The sequence below is a fragment of the Acanthisitta chloris genome, unplaced genomic scaffold (assembly GCF_000695815.1).
Source record: "Acanthisitta chloris isolate BGI_N310 unplaced genomic scaffold, ASM69581v1 scaffold25867, whole genome shotgun sequence".
NCBI lineage: Eukaryota > Metazoa > Chordata > Aves > Passeriformes > Acanthisittidae > Acanthisitta > Acanthisitta chloris.
Window position 1 is genome coordinate 23,698 of NW_008683551.1, and position 24,293 is coordinate 47,990.

At 36.8% G+C, this 24,293-nt stretch overlaps 1 protein-coding gene across 2 annotated transcripts in view; it reads left to right on the forward strand.

Annotated features, from left to right (window-relative positions):
- Nucleotides 1-24,293, forward strand: part of WWP1 (WW domain containing E3 ubiquitin protein ligase 1) — a 37,204-nt gene that overhangs the window by 1,917 nt on the left and 10,994 nt on the right. The window contains exons 2-15 of one of the 2 annotated variants that reach the window (XM_009078992.1): nucleotides 1,453-1,591; nucleotides 3,894-4,018; nucleotides 6,546-6,683; nucleotides 6,784-6,847; nucleotides 8,941-9,122; nucleotides 12,148-12,496; nucleotides 14,603-14,698; nucleotides 15,328-15,502; nucleotides 20,131-20,185; nucleotides 20,280-20,364; nucleotides 20,465-20,593; nucleotides 21,488-21,560; nucleotides 21,650-21,721; nucleotides 22,726-22,814. In XM_009078992.1, the coding sequence (XP_009077240.1) occupies nucleotides 1,453-1,591; nucleotides 3,894-4,018; nucleotides 6,546-6,683; nucleotides 6,784-6,847; nucleotides 8,941-9,122; nucleotides 12,148-12,496; nucleotides 14,603-14,698; nucleotides 15,328-15,502; nucleotides 20,131-20,185; nucleotides 20,280-20,364; nucleotides 20,465-20,593; nucleotides 21,488-21,560; nucleotides 21,650-21,721; nucleotides 22,726-22,814 (1,771 nt within the window). Of the gene's footprint in view, nucleotides 1-1,452; nucleotides 1,592-3,893; nucleotides 4,019-6,545; nucleotides 6,684-6,780; nucleotides 6,848-8,940; nucleotides 9,123-12,147; nucleotides 12,497-14,602; nucleotides 14,699-15,327; nucleotides 15,503-20,130; nucleotides 20,186-20,279; nucleotides 20,365-20,464; nucleotides 20,594-21,487; nucleotides 21,561-21,649; nucleotides 21,722-22,725; nucleotides 22,815-24,293 lie in introns of both variants that reach the window. The other variant, XM_009078991.1, reaches the window with a different exon arrangement.

Here is a 24,293-nt window from a genome sequence, read left to right on the forward strand (position 1 = left end):
ATGGGAGACTGAACTTATTCATAATTTTTTAAAAGATATCTTAACCAAAAAATGATAATGGTTTACTTTTATGTTTGAGGACTCCAAACTTACTGACTTAACACATAATCAGATACAAGGGGGAAAATTACAAGGAAGCTTGAATATCATGACTAAATAACTATGTTTTAATAAATGTTGCATTTGCTTTTAGAAAGCAAATTATGGAGGAAAGGTGTAGAAGAAGTAGAGGTTGTCACAGCTTAAAAATGTATCATCATTTCAGATGAAAAAATATGGCTCATGTTATCAAGACTGCAGTTCCATTCTGCAACCTGTGATGCGTTACTTAGACTGGACTTTTGAAATGTGAGGGAGTTAAGTTTGCACTTTTTAATTGAAATTGAGTAGAAGTCCATGGCTAATGCCTTTAGAATCTTGGATGGTTGCACCCCACTAACTTTTAAGTAATCAATGTATATGTCTCAGAATACTGTAATCCAGAAATACTTGTCACCTTTTCAGCCAGTTTAGTAAACTTCTGTGTGTCGTTGGAATAGCACGTACCATAAAGAAAAGTAACAAGGAAGGATTGTTTCTGAGTGGCTGAAAATACTCAGCTCTGCTTTAGTTTGCAAGTGGAGGGAACGAGAATCATACTGAAGTATGGGAGGAATTAGAGAGAAGGCATAGCCAGCAGGTGGATACATCTGTGAGTCGATTGTTGTGGTCTTCTGAAGACAACATGTTGAGGTTGCTGTTAGTTTTATAGTGATTTCCTCGGCTAGGCAAGGAAGTGGGAGAACATATTTATATTCAGAAGCACAGAGGAAGTCATCAGTGATTTGGAGGTGAAAGACAGCTTCTTTGGTCAAGTGCTTTGTGTTCATCTGCAAAGCTGTTTATGTAGGGGAAATCTGAGTTAATTTCTTACTTTTAAGAAACTGATGGGTAAAACCATGGGTTAACCACACGGGTAATACAGGCAACGAAATGAAGCTTTGTATACAGGCTTTGCTATAGAGGAACATTCTAAAATACGTGTGAACTGCATGTGCTTTCATAACAATATGTAATTTTTAAAAAAAAGTCTGATAATCTCTCAGATGCATCATGAGATGTATCATACTTAGGTATTTTTCAGTCAAAGGAAGAGCAGGAAGATCAATGAGAAAGTAAACAAAATAACTCAAGTTATTTTCCATGTTTATCCCTAAAATATTTGTGCTGTCTCTCCAACCAATCCTGCCAGTATGTTCTAAAAAGTATGTGACACTTGGTTTTAGCTATCTGACAAAGTAGCTTCTGAAAATAAAAGCTACCATCTTAGCATTGACCTCTTTCTGTTCAGCAACAGTAGAGAAGGTGAGGAATAGCATTGCCATGCAATATATTTCATGCAAGTGTAGGCAGTGCCTTTTCTGGTTTTCAGCAACAGTATGCTGTTATAGATAAAGTAATGTATTTTATTAGTTTCTAGTGCCAAACTGAAACGGAAAAAGAATTGGTTTGGAACAACTTTCTACACGGAATTAACTGCAGATGGAGAAATTAAGAAAACAGCAAAATCAAGTAGTTCTTCAAATCCCAAATGGGATGAACAGTTGACAGTGTAAGTAGATTTTTGGTTGTTTAATACTATTTATTAGACAGACTTTGCAGGAAAATGTTTACTAAGCTTGGCTGCCTACATAGTTTGCTCTGGCTGTTGATGTCTAAATGCGGACATAGGATGATATTTATCTCAAATGAATATTTTTCCTCAATTTTTACAATGTTTTGAGAATATTTTTGATACAGAATGTTACTTGCATACAGTTGCTGTATGTCATATAGTCATCTAGCTAGAAAGAGTTACTAATTGTAACCACTTCACCCTCAGCTTTAAAAGGAAAAAAAAATTCTCAGCTGTAAAAGTAGTAGTTATGAGGAAGGTCATTTCTTCTGCTGAATTTCCTAATGAAGGGGTACACAGACAAAAACAGTTTACTACAAAGTAGTCTTGCAACTTATCCTAATATTTCACCTTTTTAATCATCTTGTGGTTTAGTTTGGTTTAACTGTGCTAGGGATGTAGATATATCTGAAAATGACTCCATGAAGAGTTGTCAGTCTTGCACTGTGTAGTTGTAACTAGAATGCATTATTGTGCAAACAAGATTGTACTGGTTCAGCCTTGGGTCTGGAAACAGCGTAGCTACTATCAAGTGGCATTGAGCCTCAGCCAGTACCTTTCACAGCATCTGCCCCAACTTTGTGCAATAGCCAGCTTTGTTAGCAGTAGGAACTGCCTCAGGTTCCTATAACTAACAGTGCTGGACAGTGGGGAGTGGTACAGTGTACCCAGCTTTGGGGAACTGTTTGCTTGGGAATGCTTACTTATTTACTACAGAGATGGGCTGAAGCAAGTAGGGTATTCCTGTGCCACATTTCTCAGTATTTCAGGTTAACTGAGCTTATTAGCCCTTTGCAATGCTGCAGAAGGGAATAATGTAGTCTTGGTCCTGATGATGATTCCCAGAAGTTATTACTACTAGCACAAGTACAGAGCTATCAGTATATTCAGAGACCAGAGTTTCTCTTGAGGAGTCAAGTTTGATTTGGCAGGATTTGATGATCTGGTAGAAATGAGGTAATTTGCCATAGTACAGCCAAACAAACTCATTCCATCATCAGTATTACTTAGGATCTTACCCTTATATATATTTAAGATATTCTGGCCCCCCCTTCCTCTGGCTATTGGAATGGTATCATTGCTTCAGTTGCCCTGTCTGTCCGAGGATAAGTGAATTCTCTGGCTTACCCAATTCCCCTCACTTCTATGAGTCAGCAGTATATTTCCTGCGTGTAGGTGTTGGGTTTTTTTTTACTTTTCTTTGTGGATCTTGTCTTTTAGTAAGACTTCCATTAGAAGGCAGCCTGTTCAAAATGCAAAAGTATATTTGCTTATGGGTTTCAGGAAGAATGATCCATGTTGTCCAGGATGTTCAAGTGACCATAGAGCTAGTCCTGTTGTTGAGAGGGTGGAGGGGTTTATTATTGGTTAGTGGATTTTATTACGGTTTTCATCAGTGCTGATATAACTTCCTGTATATATTATATCAGTACTGCTGAATATGTGGCCTTTGACTTTGTGCAGTACAGTGATTCTATGATTTTTCACAGCCAAGAGCACTCTTGCACTACTAGATCCAGTGCTACAAAACTTTCTCTCCAGGACCTAGCATAGCTTCCCATTTTCGTTCTTGAGCAGGGGAGAGAACTGCTAAAAGTTATCATAATATTACTCTAATTGGGTCTTTTACCTTTCTGCTTCCCTCCAGTTTTTACTTTAGCTTCATCATTTCATTTTTCCCCTCTGATTTCTGTGAGTATGCCTTAAGGCTTTATATATATTAGTAGACTCACAAAAATGTTCTATCAACACTTCCATGACAAACTGACACCTGTTAAGTCAGCTCTTCTTGTTTGCAAGAAGCTGTTCAGTTGCTTTTTTCTTTTTAAATAATATTTAGTATTTTTATTTCTAGTGACAGACGAATATACTTTCCACCTTTTTCCTCCACATTTAATAATGCGAGCCTTTATTTATGAAAGACATATTTCACCTATTCCTCACTATTCCAGAGTTCTAACTAAATATTGGTTTTATATAAATGAGATTTGAGCTTAGTGTAGGTTATTCTGATACTTCTTAAATTCCTTATGACATTGTAGTAGGGCACTTTAAGTTTGATCCTCAGTATCAGTGTTTGCAATTCTTAGTTAGAAATTTCCCCTTGCAATACAAAAACTTAGTTAATTAGTGTCAAGAAATACAATGAGAAGGTGAATTGAATTCAAATACTCCTAATAACGAGAACGAATACTTTAAAATCTGTATATATTTTTAAAAAAATGTATTTTATATGCAGGAATGTGACTCCACAGACTACGCTGGAATTTAGAGTGTGGAGCCATCACACTTTAAAAGCAGATGCTTTATTAGGAAGAGCCACTGTAGACTTGAGACAAGCTTTGGAAATACACAATAGAAAATGTAAGTTATCATGAAGGATATTCTGAATAAAGTAGAATTATTTTTACTAATCTATATATCGAAGTGACAACCAGACTACTAACTATACATGTAATTACAACTGACCTTCAGTTGATGCCTTTACTTGTCTCTTCTAGAGATGTCTGTGCTTTTGAGAGCAATTTAAATGTAACAATGGGATATAATACTTTTTAAACAGAGTATGAGTTACTGCAAATTAAGTAAAAGCAGAAGTGATTAAATAAAATGTTTTGTGGCAAACTAATGACTAATTTGCTAGAAGATCTGTTTTAGACTTTATAGCCCAAAAAAGCTAAACTTTCAGAAAAGCCATGTAATTTTTTCCTGTTTTCCTTCTCTGGAATCACTAATAGAAAGGCTGGATGTTTGTTCCTCATAGTTTAGCTACCCAGCAAGCAGTAGAAATCACTGATTAATGAAACAGTTGAGAATTTCCTTTCAGTACATTAGAGATTGTTTGTTCTATGTAACTTCTAATTGTAATTGCTTTAATAGAACTAAAGCAGGTCTTCTTTATCTAATTTGCTTTTCAGATTTTTTTCTCTTTAGTACAGGAAGATGGTGAATCCACACTTTAAATTCCACTCCAGAGTGGCAGTAGAATTCCAGCTAAACCAATCTCTAACCTTTCTCACAAGTTAGATGTACGAACCTGACATCTCTGTTTAGGAAGGTGGGGGGGAAGGAGAGCCAGAAAAAATGCTTAATTTTTCTGTTTCTTACAGAAAAGTGAAAGAGAATCCAAAATTAAGTGGTGTTTCTTCAGCATTCATATAAAGATTCTCCACAACAATCTTTAGTTAAGCAGAAAATTTGCTTTTTAAAGAAAAAAACTGTATGAGAAAAAAATGGGTTATAATAATGCTAGCAAAAAAAATAAAACTAATTAATATTTTAACTGTGTCTAACAAAACAGTATTTTATTACTATAGATCCAGGGGCTTTTTGCTGAAGAAGATGGAAAGGGGAAGTCCTCTAAATGCAGAAACTTTAGAACTAGTGCTGTTACTTTCTCTGCCAAACACCACCAGTACTCAATTGCTGCCTGCATGCCTCCCAGTTTTCTTGCCAGCTCAGTTGAACTACAGCCAACTGTTGATCTGGTTTAGGAAGATAACCTGTTAAAACAGCAGAATTAAAACCATCCACCCTTTGCAAAAATTACGATGCATAAGCATGTTAATTTAACAACTCAGTGGTAGGGTGGCTTCTTCTTTTTCTTCTTTGAGGTATTACCATTTTCCAAAACGCAGATTGCTAAATCAATAATTCTGTAGATTTGGGAGCTTTGTACTTGTTCCAGAGATTTAAAGTCCTTTGAAATCCATTGTAATATAGCAGTGTGTGCCTGCCAGTAACTGCTGCCCAGCTATGCTGTTGAACCTGCTCTTGAAAGTAGCAGCTTGAGGGCAATCTGGCAGTAGTGTATGGTAGCCTTCCCTGTTTTCGTGTTTACTCTTCATTTATGGTACACGATAAGAATGAAAAAAATAAGGAAATGCTATTTTAATACATAGAAGTGCACAGTGAGCTTTAACTCAGAGTCCTATCATATGGAGAGAAATATGGTGGTATATCTTAAAAATTAATCTTTTAATCTGAGACCACAAATACTAAAAGGTCTTAACCATTTTAACCTGATTAATGTGAACTCATAGCTGTGTTTGGATTTATGACGTAGCTTTAACTGTTGTACTAGTAACAGTTGCTTTAGAGAGAATTACGCAGCATTCACAGCATGTTTTACCTCTGGATTATGTATGTGTCTCTAGAAATATGTGCATTGCATGTCAGACTGAATTCTTTTACTACACCAGGTATCAGTTATCTTACAGTTTCTTTTGGGGAAAATAGTTTCTGATTTAATTTGTGGTTACCTGAGGTATCCTCTCCATTACTGAGTTGGGATCTATGAAAATCCTAACAAAGATGTACTAAAAATAGTTTTTAAAAAATAAGGAAGGGCTTTATGCAGTCTTTGCATTTACTTCTTCCTCAAAGAGATGTTCTTTTCAGTGGTCTCTTAGAATTAGTTTTGGAAGGTGATACGAGAAATGGACATAAACTCTGGTTGTAGAATGAGGCTCTCGGTGACTTTGGATGTGTAGTTCAGAAGTTACTGCACTTTAAGCTCTCTCATGTTATGTAAGTAGTGCATTATTTCAAAAGGGCTTAGTGGAAGTAGCAAACCTGGGAAATCATTAACAATGAAGTACTGAAACCACGTGGATTCTATAGCATGCCTGTAGAATATCCTCTGTAAATGGCCAATTCATTTTTACAAGAAACTGTGCTTTTACCCACAGCAGGTGTAAATATACACAGCTCTGTAGTGATTCAATGTTGATTTGAATTATCTGAATGTCTCTCGTGTTCAGTTTTGTAGAACTAAATACATGTATCACAGTTGTGTTTTGAAAGTCTCTTTTAATGTTATTTAGAATTTAATCTTTCTTTTATCCCTTCTCTCCTTCTCTCCCCCTACCCACCCCAACTCTGTTTTTAGTGGAGAAGGTGAAAGAACAGTTGAAACTCTCTTTGGAAAACAAGAGTGGCATGGTGCAAACAGGTGAACTGACAGTTGTGCTAGATGGTTTGGTTGTTGAACAAGAATCTCTTACAAATCTCAGTTCATCAGCAACCAGTAAGTTAACATAATTAAATCAGATGGTAATATTTTGATTAAGATCTGAAACAAATATAATAGAATATTTCTGTTGAATTTGTTTCTTACTGTTCAGTAGAAGTTCAGCAAAATGGCGAGGCTGTGCATGAAAACAGAGATGCTTCAGCAAGAAGTTCGTCCAGGTTGGAATTTATTTTTGTTTTACATTATATGAAGTATATTAGCAAATTTATATGTTGAAATGTTGGGGTGGTTTGTGTTTTGGTATTTGTTTGGTTTTTTTTTTTTATTTGAAGGTGATAGATTTTAACTGTCAAGGACTAAATTATGTTGCCACAGGTTTTAGAAATATTACTTGTTTGATAATTGCATAATTTAGCATGAGAAGAATTAAATTTACAAGCCTGTTCTTCCTCTGCTCTTTACTACTTTCCCATTGCCTCTTGGATCTGTCGTCTTTTGAACATAAAAATTCAACTGATTGGAAATCTGTTAAATGCTGAGGCAGAGATGGGTGGGGGGAAGTTGATTCAGCATGGTTTTATGTGCTTGCTCTGTTTGTTTTCTTTTGCTGTTTAAGAACCATTTCTATTAATTTCTACCAGCTTGTTGCAATGTAGCATCTGAACGGAAGGAAAAGGAAAAAAAATCCTGAATTACTTCCCTCTCACCCATTTTAAGGTCATGATCAGGAACTTGTTTAAGAGACTCATGTTGAGTTTTGCAAGCAGTATTCATAACACTGAGGCAAAGGGTTTGCCTGCTTCACCCTGAAGTGGCAAGAAAAAGGCTTTGGAATAAATTTAGAGCTTGATTCTTGGCTTCTCTATCTTTATACCAGCTCAAGGACTGGCTGGAGAGAAGTTGGAGTAGACTTTTTGCCCCCTTACCACTAGTGAGACAGACAGGTCAACATTCAGATCAGTCTGATGTTACTGGCCTGCTCATTCACCTTGTGTGAACCCCTCTCTGTGTAAGTTATTGACATCTGGTGGAGTGAAAAAACAGAGTTGCTATGCATTTGAGTGACAAAGACACATTTGTCCTTGTATGCTCGACTTGATTCTTTTTTTGAATATGTGGAGGTTTGTTCCCTGATGGGTGCCCAGTATGAGGGAGTGAGGATAAAAAGTTTCTTCTCCTCAGTTTTCATTAGAAAGATTTGGGACTGTTAAAAGTGATTTGAAACACATCTCTGTGCCATTGTGACACAGTAGTAACAATCATTTGTTTTCATTTAGATATTGTTGCTGGACATACGTCTTTTACTGCTCTTGATGTCGATATTTTATTTTAAAGCAGCTTTCCATGTAACTATCCAGGAGTTTAGATTTACAGTTTCAAAATTAAGAGATTAAGAGAATGTGTAAGGTAGTTTCTGCACATCTTTAGGAAGCAAACTTGGTTTGTAGTCCAGAGCTGAAAAGGGATAGTACTTTACTACTCCTTTGGAGTTGGGCAAGGTAGCATGGAAATGCTGCTGCTTCCCTTCTTACTCTGCAAAGTTGGACTTCTAAGTATTCTCACTTTTTTTGTCATCTAGATAACTTCTCTTCAGTATTTAGCCTTTAGTCCTTGAGAAGACAAGGAGTTGGCATTGAGTGTAATTTTCACAATATGTGTCTCTGGTGGGAGGCTTAAAGCATTTTGAAACAGATTTAACTAAGGAAACAGTGTAAGTGAACAAACCTTTCCGTTCAGAAGCCCATAAACTACATTTATTTCCATGTGGCCTTATAAGCACCAGGATGCTGGTGTGTATTTGTACTCACACTGTCCCACCCTGCCTATGCATAGAGAAGCTCATCTTAATTTCATTTTACTGAGGGGGAAATTTGTTGTTTTCTTGTGCTATAAGTATTCTTACTGATATGACTAACAAACCCAATTGTTCCTCTTGATTAATGAGAGGAAAAGCTTTCCTGCTAATAGCTGCACTTTGGAATGGTCCCTAAGGCTATTTTGGAAGATGTGGCAGGTGTATCAGTGCAACTGGATTCTGTTATGTCACTGCAAGTACAAGATGAATTGGAAATGGAAAATCTTACCCATTTTAAGTATTCGAAATCCTCAAAACTAAATTTTGCCGTTTTTAAAATTTTTTGGCCTTGCACTTGCCTGTCATCTAGGCCACAAACACTGTGTTATAAACTTGTGAATTTACTGCCATTTCTTTGTTTCTATAGCATGATTTAGTGTAGTATTTGGTTTAGTTGCATAACTGTTTAACATGTTGTTTGTAGTAACCTAAAGTGATCTTTTTATTTTTACCAAGATCTGCTTGTGAAATTTCTAATGGGATAGACAATCAAGTACCTTCCAACTCTGTAGTACAGAATACATTCTGTATAGAAGCTGTTAATGGAGACAGCACACCATCTCCTACTCATGTTGCAGCCAGACCCAAAAATACACCAGTACCAAAACCACTTGAAGCTCAGCCTGTCAACAGCACTGGTAAGGATGGGAGAGTTATGAGAACATGTTCTATAAGGTTTATTTATCTGGTTAAAATGTATCTGAAGTTGAGTCACTTTTTCCATATATTGGTTGGGTTTCAAAAATCTTGAAAGGATGTTTCTGGGTTTGAATTTATAATCTCGTGTGTCCACTTTTGTGGTTTTTTTTTCTGCAGTAGACCCATTCTTACATGTACGGAGTTTCTTACTTATCCCGTGAGTTCTTTCTTTCATGTAGAAAGATACAAAGTGTCTAAAATCTTACATTTCTCTGTCCCAGATGATGAAACCAGACTACTGATTGTCTGGAGGAAAAATCAGATTTCCTTCTCAGTTAATTTCAGTAACTAGAGTTAAGTTTCTTCTGGCATATAAATCTGATTTGGTCAGGGAACTGCTGTGCTCCAACCTGAGATGTGTTGCAGACTCTCCTTGCCTTCAGTTTTTTCAAAAGGTGTATGCTGTTTCAAAAAAGGTAGTGGCAAATACTGAATTCCCTCTTAAACACAAAGAGGTTGATTCTGACTACAGTGAGCATTTTATGCAGTAAAGCAAGTAAAAAGGAAATATTTTTAAATTTTTGTTCCTCTGGCAAAATTTTTATCTAATAATGACTGTGCTTGCTAACCACTGTCTATCTTTTCTGTGCTGTTTGAGAGAGATTACAGTGATAGCAGAGGGAAAAGGTAACCTTAAATAGAAATAGGCAAGCTGTTACTAAACAGCAGAATAGAGACTGTCAAACTTTCTGTAATAGAGTAGAAAATGTGGGTATGGTTGGAAGGTACTAGAAACAATTACAAACTTTGAAAGGTAATAATTAAATTATACCTTCTCTGAAGCTTTTCTCTATTTGGAGAACTTTAATTTGATTCCCTTCTCTTTTCAGTTTAAGGCTAGAGGGCATATATATTATTTAGCCCTTGCTCCCTTTTTCTTCAATAGCAGAGAGATTCATTTGACATCTGTATTAGGATAGGATAATTGAAAAAAATAATTGGTTTGTTCAAATGGTAATACTGATGAAATCATCACCGAGCTTACACTGAGGCACTGATATAATAGTTTTCAACTACTGTACCACTTGTTGGTAGACTTTTTTGAGGCAAGGCATAAAACAGGTCTCCAGCATTCCCCTGCCCGCCACTGTTGTGCTTAGGATTGTAGTTTCACGTGATGTTGCCAGAATTGCTGTTTTAGACATAATTGATGATGTAATGTTTTATAGATCTGTTTTGCAGATCAGCTTACTAATAGAGCAGATGGTTTGTCAGCTATTTTGCTTCTAACTTTGTTATAGAATACTATTCAGTCTTTCACGTAGATGAATTGAATTTTGTCTCAATGAAAGCCAAAATTTCAGTTGGCTTTTTTTCTTGTTTAGGTAAAGTTGTTGCTGGTTTCATCAGAAGTCTGAGGAAACTTGATCAAATTATGTTTTGATTATGATTTTTTAATGTCATGCTTTACATTTGCTTGAAACAATATAAAATCTTGACACGTCTTGATTTGGTTCATTTGTTTTGTGCCTTCTGAAAGTAAGGATGTATTACTTTAGAATAATGATGTTCAAACAGCAGTGCCTTAACAGATCTTACAGATCTGTGGCTGTCTGTAAAATTGTGCTTACCATTATGCATATCAAGAAAATATATGCGGTCTAGTGATAATTCCGTAAAGAAACTGATTCGCTAATTTAAGTTCATTCCTGATGACAGTTTTATTGTTTGTAACTCTTTAACCTGTGTTTCTGACCATCTGTGAAAGCAAGATATTGCAAGTAATAAGTAGAATTTAGCTATTTTTTTAATATCGAAGAGTGTTACACAGATTTAAAGCAAATGAACTCTTTAAAATAACGGAACAGCATTTTACAGACACCAGTCTAGGGCTAAATTCTGCAAATCTATATCAATAAGGTTATGAATATAGAGAAATTGCATTGCCCTCAGTCCTTAGCATGGTACGGTGATAATATGCTGTAAGATAGAAAATTGCTTGCAGTCCATGTTGCATATTATCTTTTGTCCTGTAGAAGAATAGTTCCAACACGAAACCAGGTACAGGCTGCGAAGTCTAAATAGAATTGTCAGCGTATGATGTCGATTAGTGGTGCAGAAAATGAAAGCTGTGAATGATGTTGCATGGCTTTTTATAGGGCCTTGACTTTTTATGAGTGTCCGACAGACTGCTGTACCTGATTTCATTTGTCTAAGACAAGATCTTGTGCTGAGATACTGTTCTGATAAGCTCTGCAGATGATTGGTATTGGTGTATCGTTGGCCAAGTGGACTTGGGAGTAATGAAGCCTTCTTAGCACCCTTTGCCTGCTAAATCCATGCCTTCTTTAAACCTTTTATGAGATTATGCTTGCTCAAGTTGCATGACATTTGTATTGTTCTTTCGACAATAGGATTGATATACTTTGTGATTTGAAAGTAATTTTCTTCAGTCATTGAGCTACATAAGTTGTGTTAGTAATTTTTGTCTTTTAATTCTACTTTTGGAGGGTTTGTTTTTTTCCCCAAGTCACACACAGGTGTATGGTTAATTAATTAAAAGAAATAATCTTTAAGAAATGTCTCTTAGTTTTCCAAATCTCATAGAGTAAGCTCTTAAATATTTGTTTTTCATTTCATACTGATCAAGATTCGGTTTTGAACTTGATATAAATTCAGAGGTTCTAAACAAATAAAGCAGTACTGTTTCCTGGAAAGCAGATGGTGCCTCTTGCTAATATAGAGCGAGGTGTAACCTTGAGTTGACCAAGATACGCAGAAACTAAGAAATTACTTTAGTACAGGAGTATAGAGAGTGATTTGCAGACTGTAAATTTTGCTTGCAGCTTTAACTGAGGCAGATGCATTGTGACTTTTTGTCATCTTAGACAAAAATGCTGCTTATGGCATATAGGCGCAGCTTAAACGTATTCTTTCCATGTTGTTTGCTCCAGAAGTTGGTCATTTGAAAAGCAAAGCCTATTGGATTCTGATACACAAGTGTTCTTATTTCTCATTTCTCAGTTAATGGTGAGTCATCTGCCTCTGCACCTGAAGCTGGTAATTCTTCTGTCTCTGAGACTCCAGTGGCTTCAGGTGAAGCTCCCATGTCTTCAGATTGCACTAACACTACAGCAGAACCTCAGTCAGCAACAGAAGCAACTAGTTGTTCTGAAAGCCACACTTCTGTGTTACCTGTTGTGTCTGCTGGAACGGAAGCTACAGCTGCAACAGACTGTGCTCAGCCTAATGCTAGAAACAGTATAGCAGCAGATGCAGCAAAACCAAGGGAATCCTCCTCCACCTCAAGTGCATCTGCAGAACCCGTAAGACAGCAGCCTGGTAGTGCCGGTGCAGAACCTTTGCCACCAGGGTATGTGGGTTTGCTTTTAATGCTATAATTATGTTTCATCCAAATGTTCATATAAAGAAACAGAAACTTAATTCTACGCTGGGAAACTTAATTCTATGCTGGGGTTGCCAAATGCAGGTCACTTGGCTGAGACAGGGTTATTTGATCTAAAACGGGATTTGTACTGCTGCTATAACTAGCCAGTACCTCTTGTCCCAGAAAGTAACAACTGATAACTGATTCGCTGAGATGGTATTGTGATCTAAATAGACAAACTCTTGGGCATTATGGATGTGAAGACTTCTCATTTTATATATTCATACTTATTTGGGCCATAATTTGTTGCACCTTTGTTTCCTGAACTATGAGAATGGAATAGGGACCAAAAGACAGAAGTGAAAATTATTAAACTAGTCTATAATTACTTGTGGGTGCTTGCTGTGTAAGAATGAGTTCAATAATGTTATAGATAAAAATAAGATTTGATATGTATGTATGTGCTCAGAATAGGTAGAATATTTTAATTTTTCTGGGCTGTTTGAAATTGTGTCTGTAGTCCTAAACCTTAAATACAAAATAAAAAAAGTCCTAAAACTTACATACAAAATAAAAAGGTGCTTAGACATGAAATGAAAATATAGTACATGTTGAAATATATATATCTATCTTAACATTTTTTTAATAGATGTTTTCTTGTTTGGGTGAAAAGATGTCTTCAGTGACTAATTGGAAATACTGACATTTACAAAATATTGTAAATATTAGCAATTTTTGAATTTTCTGGTCACAGAAACCATTTCTTAATCCAAAGTGTGTACACCTTGGGTCATTGTACCTGATCTTTCAGAAAGCCTATCTTGTACCTTCTCCCTCTGAAGGAGGTTCAGTAAGTTATTAGTAACATGCTCACTTCAGTTTTTGCAATAGATAAACATGAAAGGAAACTTCTAAAAAGAAAGAAATATTGTATATATTTTGTTGGGGATGAATTACCTAGTTTTTAATTTTCCGATGCTCTGACACTGAAACCTTGCTATAGGTGGGAATGCCTGTGGTTATCCCCCTTCCACATTTTTTCTTTCCAGTTAATTGCATGCTTTCCTATTGAGGACAGGGTCGTGAGTTCCAGGCATAGTGCACACTGTGGCCAAATGCATTTCCTCACTGTTCCTCCCTGATCATGTTTCTGTGGAGTCTTTTTATTCGGTTCCCCTGTCCCCCAGCCTAGTTGAGTCTCCGTTATGTCTAGCCCTAGTAACTGTAAACCGCTGTTGCTCCTCTCTTCTCTTCTTGAAATCTTCATATTTAGCCTCTTGAACTGCAAAAAAAAATTTTGTAGGAGTTTTGTAGGATACTTTGTAATAGTGAGGAAATGCATATCCACTCCTATGAGTAGAGGCTAGGTGTTCTGCCTACATTTTTAGGAGCTAATGTAAGAAAAACAAGTGTAACAACTGAGACAAGGGCTTCAGCTTTTCTTCTAGTATTTATCCTGGTTTCCTCTCCCATTTATAAATACTTTTAGTCCATTATGGTACTTCTCAGCAGCATGAAACTTCACTTGTTGGTAACATTTGATCTTAGGTCCATCTTCAAGGTAAGTTTGCTTTCCAAAATTAAACTGAAGAAATAATCCCCAAGGATATCAGATGATTCACCAGGATAGGTAATGGAAACACAGGAAAATCATCTGATATCACACATTTCAGGTTCACTCTGTAAGATGCTGTGTGTTGAACATAGGGAACAGTGCTTCAAAATGTAAACTCTCTCTTCTTTTTGAGAGAGGCATCTTTATGCACTTGTTTGAATGAAGTTGTTTTAGCTTCTAAGCATTGGGCAGATAATGGATTGATTTTGTTCTCAGATAGCTTAAATATAATTTGAAAGTGCTTGTGAATATCAATATATTCTCATTTTATGTGCTATGTCCTTTAAAGAAGTCTTTATAGTTATATCAGTTTGACAGGAAGTAAGTGATACATGTTAATTTTCTTTGGTGTTTTAGAATATGTTTTGGATGATGTTATTTTCATTCAATACTGAGGTACTTTTTGTCTTAATGAGAAGTAAGTCCAAAGGAAGTATTTTCACCTTGATTTACATTTAAGTCTCTTTGTCTTGAAGGTGGGAGCAAAGAAAGGATCCTCATGGTAGAACTTATTATGTTGATCACAACACACGAACTACAACATGGGAAAGACCACAGCCCTTACCTCCTGGGTAATGCAGACTTTTTTGAATCAAATACAATAAACATAGTATTTGTTTGTTTGTTTGTTGCAGGAAACTAACAGCAGCTCATCAAAACTGTATAGTGCATTATATATTAGGGAGTTCTAGCTTTGATTTAGCTTGGAATTATATTAGTTGCAGCTATTGGTATTGGGATGTTGGTACTGTCTATGTCGCTTGTTCAGATCACTTATTCAAATACAGCTACTAAAGTATTTGATCTTTTCTTTAAAACTTAAGCATGAAATAATGCACATTTGATCACCTTTATTTAAGTGGCACCACTAGGTATAGTGCTCTGGTTCCAAACCTCAGATTTCCCAGCAAAGTGTTTCCTGTGAAATCTGCTAACATTACATGTGGTCACTGGAATTTACAGAGTTAAAATGAGGTGCCAGATAGCTGAGCGTGCTATTGCTTGAAGTCTGTGTTGGCTCAGTGAGGTTGTCCCTCTACCAATAAAGTTGGGGATTACTTTTGTGTACTTTAGAAATTAAAATCATGCCTGTGAATCTAGTACTTCATTCAAGTACTGCCTAGGAATCTGGCATAAAGAGAAAATCAGTTACGTAACAATCTTGGAAAATATAGCTGTTAATGTTTGCATTTCTTGAAAGCTGGGAAAGAAGAGTTGATGATCGTGGGAGAGTTTACTATGTGGACCACAACACCAGAACAACAACGTGGCAGCGACCAACAATGGAATCAGTCAGGAACTTTGAGCAATGGCAGTCTCAACGGAATCAACTGCAGGGAGCTATGCAACAATTTAACCAACGATACCTCTATTCGGTAAGTTTTACAGAGCTTTTAGAAATTAGTAGAGAGGTATAGGTAGTAGTCTTCTGGTTCTTTAACTTTAGAAAAAGTGATTTTATGACTGTTCGACCATGTGAGATGTTTGGCATCAGTAATTCAGATTCTGATTCTTCTGAAAAATGTTAGCAAAAATGTTCCTTAAAGGCAGAAAGTAACTCCCTTTGGAGTCTGTTCCAAAACCAGAGCCTTGTGTATTGCATGATACCTAAGACTTTTGATGACAGTAGTAAGCAATAAAACTAAAACAGTCTCTTAACTGAAAAGAAATGTAAAGGCTGAGTTTATGGACATTTTGAACATTAAAAGGCTTCAAAATCGTCTAGTGATGAGGAGTCATTAATTAATACAAGTGACAATACTTCTGCTTTGAGTTTGCTTTGAAGCTTATGCATCTGGTTCAGCTCTGGAATTTTCTACATGGTTTTACATTTCTCTCAGATACTTCCTCACTTCTGCCTGAAGAAAATACGAGTAGCTTCAAAGAGGATATTTCTTGAGCCAGATTTTCCTGTCAGTGATTGGATAAATAGGATACTTGTTTTTTCAGAGTTAAGAATGATGGTGTCTGCATGTCACTGTCATCTAAACAGTGCACTTTAAAATTTGTGCTTGGCCTCCTAAAAAATGATCCAATCTCAGAGACATTTTAAGTGATATGTAGCAAAGCTGGAGTGTTCTTAAAAAAGAAATCATGGACATACAAGTCTAATACAGCTTAATTGAAGTAGGATTCTATGCATATGCAGACCTAACTTTGAATTTGAGGGACATGATTCACATACCCCTCTGAAGTGAAGGATGCTGCAGTATCTTATGTTTAAGAGCTCTTGGGCTCTCATTATCTAATTAGACATTATATCTTGTCACTAGCAATAGCAGAAACATGCATCAACACTAATTTTCTTAGCCCCTGGAGCTATGCATCAAAGTCAATTTGTCTTGCGCAATTAGAGAAAGATAGAGTAGTCGAGGCTAGAAGGGACCTCTGAAAGTCATTTGGTCCAAAATCTCTGCTCAGGCAGGGCCACCTACAGCCAGCTGTCCAGGATGGTGTCTGAAAATTTTGTAACTATCTCCACAATCTCCATGGGAAACCTGTGCTAGTGCTTAGTCACCGTCACAATAAAAAGTGTTTTGTGATGTTCAGAGGGAATGTCCTGTGTTTCACTGTTTGCCCATTGCTGCTGGTCTTGCCACTGTACACCAGTGAAAAAAGCCTGTCTCCACCCTTCTTCAAGGTAACTTTTAGTGCAAATCTAAGAATCACAGCTGAAACATATAGAGCTAAAAACGCTCACTAAGCAACTTTCTATATGTGTGTAGTACTTAGATTAGTTGCATAAACAACTAAGAAAACTCTCACTTTTCCTGATGCCAAGACTTTCTTTGACCTAGAATTATTCTTACAGAGAATAATACATTTTTAAAATTCAACTATGTACCTCAGAGTCATAGAATCATCAAGGTTGGAGGAGACCTCTGAGGTCATGGAGTCCAACCATTAGCCTGTCACTCTACTGTAATCCCTAAGCCATATCCTCTAGTGTCAGATCCAGACACCTCTTGAACACTTCCAGGGATGGTGACTCCACCACCCCCCTGGGCAATCTATTCCAGTGCCTGACCACTCTAAGAGGGAAAAACATTTTCCTAACACCTAATCTGAGTCTCCTGTCTCATCTTATGATCGTTTCCTCTAGCTGTCTCATTGCAGACATGGCAGAAGAGACCACTCCCCACCTCTCTACAGCCCTCTTTCAAGTAGTTGTGGAGAGTGATGAGGTTACCCCTGAGCCACCTCTTTTGAAGGCTAAACAAACCCAATTCCCTCAGCTGTTCCTCATATGACATTTTCCAGACCTTTTATGAGCCTCATTGCCCTTCGCTGGACTCACTCCAGTGCCTTGATGTCCTTTTTTAATTGAGAGATCCAAAACTGAAGACAATACTTGAGCTGTGGCCTCACCAATGCTGAATACAGGGGGATGATCCCTTCCCTAGTCCTGCTGGGCACACTATTCTTGATACAGGCCAAGATGCCATTGGGTTGGCTCATATTGAGCTGGCTGTCCACCACATTCCCAAGTCCCTTTCTGACTATCAGCATTTGAGCCACTCTTCTCCCAGCCTTTAGCTTTGCATGGCATTATTATGTCCCAAGTGCAGGACCAGCATTTCGCCTTATTGAACCTCATACAGCTGTCCTCAGCCCATTGATCAAGTCAGTCCAGGTCTCTCTGTAGAGCTTTCCTACTCTCAAGCAGATCATCACTCCCACCTAACTAAGTGTCGTTTGCAAATTTGCTGAGAGTGGACTCAATCCCCATGTCCAGATCATCAGTAAAGATGTTAAATAGGACTGGCCCCAATTCTGAGCCCTGGGAAACACCAGTAGTGACTGTTTGTCAATTGGATTTAGCTTCATTAGCCACAACTCTCTGGGTCTGGCCATCCAGTCAGTTTTTTAACCATTGAAGAGTCCCCCCATCCAAGTAGTGAGTAGACATTTTTTCTAGAAGCATGCTGTGGGAGACAGTGTCAGATACCTTACTGAAATCTAGATAGACCATGTCCATAGCCTTCCCTTCATCCACTAAGCAGGTTGGTCAAGCAGGACCTTCCTTTCATAAATCCTTATTGGTTGGACTTGATCTCCTGGTTGCCCTGTGTGTGCCATGTGATGGCACTCAGGATGATCTCCTCCATGACCTTGCCCAGAACCAAGGTTAGGCTTACAGACCTTTAGTTCCCTGGATCCTTCCTTCATTAAATGATAACTCTTACTGAAACCCACAGACTCTTTTCTTAAAATGCCCCATCTGACCTTAGAATCATTAAATGAGAATTTGTTTGTGAGACAGAATATACTTGAAGGAGGAGAAAAGAAAACTGTTTGTGTCTCCTTAGATTTCTATTTTCTAAGTATTACATCAGTTGCATAGATAGAATTCACAGTTTGTGGGAGGAAAAATTGAGATTGTATTGAAAAATGTTTTGTTTTTACTTTAATGCTTCTGTATACTTCTGTTCTAGAATTGTTAAGGTCAAACTATGGTTAACTTTTCATCCTCTGGTGGCATACCAGGACTCTGCCTGTATAGCACTTTATGAGTGAACTGATATTTTATTTCTTGGAAAAAAGTAAATGAATGCTTTCAATGATTAAGGGAATGTTTCAATTACTTTGAATGGTCAAAGCTAAGCTATGTAAGGAAAAGAAAAGCTATGATATAGTTATTTTAGTTACTTTCACCTGGATAAATTTTTGTAGCCTTTTTGGTATTGAACCAACCTCATTCCATGCTACAGCCTTGTGTTTCAGTGTGTTCTATTAAATATGCATTAGCCGCAGCCACACATAAATTCTTGGGCCCATCAAGAAGACGGGAAATCTCTGAATAGTGCCACCATTCAGTTCTTGGTCAGGCAGCATTTTGCTTTTGTGTGCTTTTTATTTTTTTACACTCACCACAGAGGAGTCTTTGGTTAGAGGGTCATTGTGATTGTGTAGTGTAGTCTCCAAAAGCAGAAAAGGCTAACTGCATTTGCTGCTGATACAGCAATAATTCTCTGTTCACATGTAGTAGCTGGTGGCTGGAACAAATACACAGCTCGATTTTGGGTGTAACTGTTGCATTTCCTTCTGATCCTTGCTCAATTTCTCTTTCACCGGGAAAATATTGTACCTGAATTTGCTGTTGTAAACTCTTCAGTAGATTTGACATTTTTTTGTATTACCAGTACTATATAAAGCAGTATTAGTAGCAAGGTATTCCTCAGATATTCTTTGGAAAATGTATATGGGTTCCCATATATCAAAATTCCATTCTGAACACAAACGCAAAAAAATTTAGTGTCCCTAAAATTTTAGAGGTTGGATGCTTTTAGTTATAAATCAGAGCATGGATCCTATAGTCTGTGGGATTTCTGCCTTTTAGTTGTTTGGCTATTTTTCTCCATGCTTTATATTTTTGGGAGCTACTGTGGGATTTCTGCAGGGATACAATATATTACGAGCATAGCATGGTTTTACATAAGAATTTAACCTGGGTTTTTTGTCTTTTTTTTTTTTTCCTTTTGATGTTACTGTATATTGGTATAATTTTATCCATCTGCATATTTTAATGAAGGCAGCTGCATTTTTAAAAAATGGCAGAATCTGAAAATAGCCAAACATCCAGGGAAGTCATAGTGTATTGAGGAAGTAAAACCTCCTATGCTGGCAATAGTCACTGTGCTTGGAAATGTTTATTATGGTAAAACACGTTCTTGAGCAAGAACATTGTGCTTATCTGCTGATACACACTTCCACAAAACTTCCATGAACTGTACCTCTTTGTAAGACCACTGACTCTCAAGTTTGCTGTAGGAAGGGAAAGGCAGGGTACATTGGTTAGGAAACATTAGAGGCAAGTGTGTAAATCATATCTTACTATCATATAATCAGTGTTTTTTTGCAAAACGAGAATAAAAATGGCATGATGTTTTTGTTCCAGAATGCATAGTCTTCAGAACTAGTGGTAATCTTAAAACACAATTAATTTAAAAAAAAAAAAAGATTTGTATTTCACCTAACTGAAAGTTCCTTTGTTTTTAAATAGGCTTCAATGTTGTCAGCAGAAAATGATCCACTTGGGCCTTTACCACCAGGTTGGGGTAAGTGAATTAGCTGTTGAACTAAGGAAGTGACAGTTACAGAAATTTGGAATGCAATTATTGTATAGTGGATTTTTTCTTTTTTTTCCTATAGAAAGGAGAGTGGATTCAAATGATAGGGTGTATTTTGTAAATCATAACACAAAGACAACACAGTGGGAAGACCCTCGAACTCAAGGGTAGGTGTGTATATTAAATGTGCAAATAAAAAGATCTTGCTTAGTTCTTTTATGTCATGATATGGAGGGGAAAAAACACTGTCTGCAATTTCTTCTGCAGCTTACAAAATGAGGACCCTCTTCCAGAGGGCTGGGAAATCAGATATACCAGAGAAGGCGTCAGATACTTTGTTGATCATAATACAAGAACCACCACCTTCAATGATCCTCGTACTGGGAAATCTTCTGTGTAAGTGAGAATTCAAATATGCTTTTGTATGTTTTACCTTGTTATAGTTTAATAATGAAGTCTTCTCATACTATAGAACAATCTAAAGTTTTAGCTGGAATTGCAAATTGTCTTGTAAATTTAATCTATTTTAAGCTTTAATTGCCAGTTTATCTGTGCCACACTTTGCTGTACTACTCTGATTGTCAGTGGTTTTTATATTTTTCAAATACCAAGATTGTAATCACTTTATAGAGACAGAAAGTGAATATTGAACTGTGTAACTAATAGTTACATTTTTAAAGAAACAGCAAATGGTCATTATGAGTATTGTTTATAATTACACACACACTAGCAACAATAATGTCTAATCAAAGTCGTTCCAAATCCAAAAACTCAAAAAGTTTACATGCAAATAATTTTTAAAACAGTTTAGTTGGAAGTATTGACCCAACCCATGGTGACTGGCTTAATGTCTCTTATAAGTTTACTTCTGGTGACATGTTGATGAACTTTCATTCAAAGAGCCTAATAGTGTTGCACTAGAAAGTCCTTCATAGTTCCACAAGCTTAGGAAGCCTAACATAGCACTCTCAGTGAAGATGATAAATTAGATGTCTCTCCTTTAGATGACTTGTAATTTTAACCAGTTTGATAGGGATTTTATAACCTCTAGATCTCTAACTTTCTCTCCAATGTGGTAAATCAATTGGAATCTTAAACCAAAAAAATAAAGGGGGAAGGGGTGGTGGAAAGGAAGCCTGGTGTACCAAACCATCGGCTGAATTTTGTTTCTGATTGCATCTTACAGTAACAATTTTTGTGCATTTTTGAAATCTACATGCAGTTGTTTAACATTGAAAGTACTACTTGATGTCTGTATAGCTAATGTGTCTCAAATATATTTCTTTTCAGAAATAAAGGGCCACAGATTGCCTATGAGCGTAGCTTTAGGTGGAAACTTGCTCATTTCCGTTACTTGTGTCAGGTACTGATTTAGTTATTATTTACCTTTTTAAACTATGAGTTTACATTTATATGTGCTGCCTTTTTAATGCTATTGCCTTATGATTACAGTCCAATGCACTGCCAAGTCATGTGAAAATCAATGTATCCAGACAGACTTTGTTTGAGGATTCCTTCCAGCAAGTAAGCCTGCAGAAATCAGTGTTTGTTTGTGAAAGACAAAGCGTAAGAACCAAAATGGGCATAGCCAGTTCAGACTAATAGTCCTTCAGGCACAGTAATCTTCCTCTGGTATTAGCCAGTGGAGGATTCTTAGGAAGACTGTAAGAACAGAAGTATTATATATAATACTTTTTCCACATGATTTTTCAGCTCCCAACTGTTTACAGTTGAAATGCTTCTTGAGCTGGATGTGGTTTTTGAGTATTTTAATAATCCTTAAGGGACTTGTCTTCTGTGAGCTTATATGTACTCCTCTTGTGAACGTTGTGCATCTACAGCCTCCAGTGGTGAAAAGTTCCCTAGCTTAACTGCATTGCATACTGTATTTAACCACAATGGATTTGCTTTTCTGATTCCCATTTGTGGTTAGATACATTACAATATGTTGTTTTCTCCGGTTAAAATTGGTGTCCTGCTTTGTCCTTCAAAAGCTGTGCAATTGAAGCTTACAGTTCTTGAACTCCTACAGTCTACAGCCAATGTATGATGTTCCTCCTTTCTCTGTAACAGTGGGAGGGATTCTCTATGAGTAAAAAGTATATTATTAATGAAAGTATATTATACATATTCTGGATTAAATTACCGCTTTGAGTTACTTGCCTAAAGCTGATCACCAGATAATGTCAGATGAAGTGCCCTTTTGCCTGTTTTCCTTTAGTGATAATGACAGCCTTAGGATGAATGTAAGAACAGGGCAGCCATATAGCAGTACTTTCTAGATATGCTCTCCCAGTTCCTAGCAGTCTGCTGCTCAAGGATTTTAAGTCCAAGTTGGTATTTTTGTGTGCAGTTCATTGATGGCAAGTCCTATGAGATCGTCTAATTGCTTGTCAAAGATGTGTTAACATTTGACATACGTGGCATTACTCTATCAAAATTCAATTAAGTCTGAATAAGAAAGAGTGATTGTAGTGACAGTGCATCGTTTATAACTTACTAATTTTTGTGTGTTTTTTTCTTAATAGATTATGGCATTAAAACCCTATGATTTGAGGAGAAGATTATATGTTATATTCAGAGGAGAAGAAGGATTGGATTATGGTGGCTTGGCAAGGTAAAGGAAATTTGTTTAAAATAGTTTTTATTGTTTTAATAGCACTCTAACTTTGATTTCTGATGTCATTCTGTTGGCAGAGAAACTGCTTGCTTTTGCAGTCTGACCATGGTTAAGTTTTTAGATTCCCTAAATGTATTAAGGAGGTGGAACTGGCAGCTTTAGCTGTTGTTATGGGTTATATCCTTGCATTGGGAAAACTGTGATCTCAGTTGTTCAGTTCTTTGACAAAGATTGATGTTTAAATTGGATTTTTTTAAATACCAGTTAATTGCTCTGGGCTGAGTTATTTCAGAAACTTTCTATCAGAAAGTTTCACTTTCCTAGAAGTGGAGACTGTGGAAAAATGAAGTGTTCTGCTTATTTGGAAAAAACCCGAGTGAACACCAAATTGGGCCTGATATGAACAGAAAGGAAATAAACAATAGGAAACTAGTTCAGGCTTGAAGTAACAGCAGACAGACAGGCTGCTCTGCAGGAATGTGAAACAGCTAAACTACCAGTTTTTCTAGAATCTGAAGTGGAACTCAGAGGGAAAAATCTGGTAACGAGAAAAACATAGAAAAAGTGTTTCATCTCTTGACCATACAGAATACAACCACTGACTAGTACTGCCAGTTACTTGACTGAAATGTTACTGTTAGGATGGAAATTTCAGTACTACTGCAGGTTCAGGGAATTGGAAGTGGTCATAGGTGCTAGAGTTCTTCTTGTTTGGTAGTAGGTTTTTTTTAATGTAAAGGTGTTCTGTTATGGTTTTTTTTTCCCTGGTTTTATGTAGCTTACTGTGTTCAAATGAAGCTCAGTGAAAATGGGTAGTATCTGTAAGTAAGGAAGCTTGCCTCTGAAGGTTGAGCTTCTTTGGATATGTGGGTGGTTATGCTTCCGAATTGCAGTATCTGATAGGCATTTGGGGAGTTCCTGCAGAGAGGAATTCAGTTTTTGCATTGTTTGGTTTGTGTCCCTATCAGGATGGCCCTAAGCATAGGATGGGAACCAGGAGGCTTCAAGTAGTCTGTTCCATAAAAGCAAAGTATTCCAAAGAACTGATGTTAGAATAATTTAACTGAAGTGTGTTTAGTCACAGAAAGTTGTAGAATAAATAAATAACAAATATATAAGGAGTATAATTTCATAGTTTCATAGTTAAATCTTGCCCCAAGATTTTGTATGTGAAACTGAGAAGCAGCAAGGATCTCATTGTAACTTGAGCTGAGAATTCTTGAGTAACACGGAGTAAATGTTCATATGCTGACTAATGTAATACTGCATTAATGCAAATATAGAAAGCTGATGCCCCTGATTTATCAGCTGTCTCTCAGCAGGCTAAACACAGTGTTCCCTCCGGAATTTTACCTTGAATGTAGCAGGACCAATCTGGCACTATGTCCTGTGGCAAGTTTTAGTTGTTGATGTGAAAAATTCATGGCTTCTGCAAACTTGTTGTTACTGACTGATTTGATTCCTCCCTTGTTATCT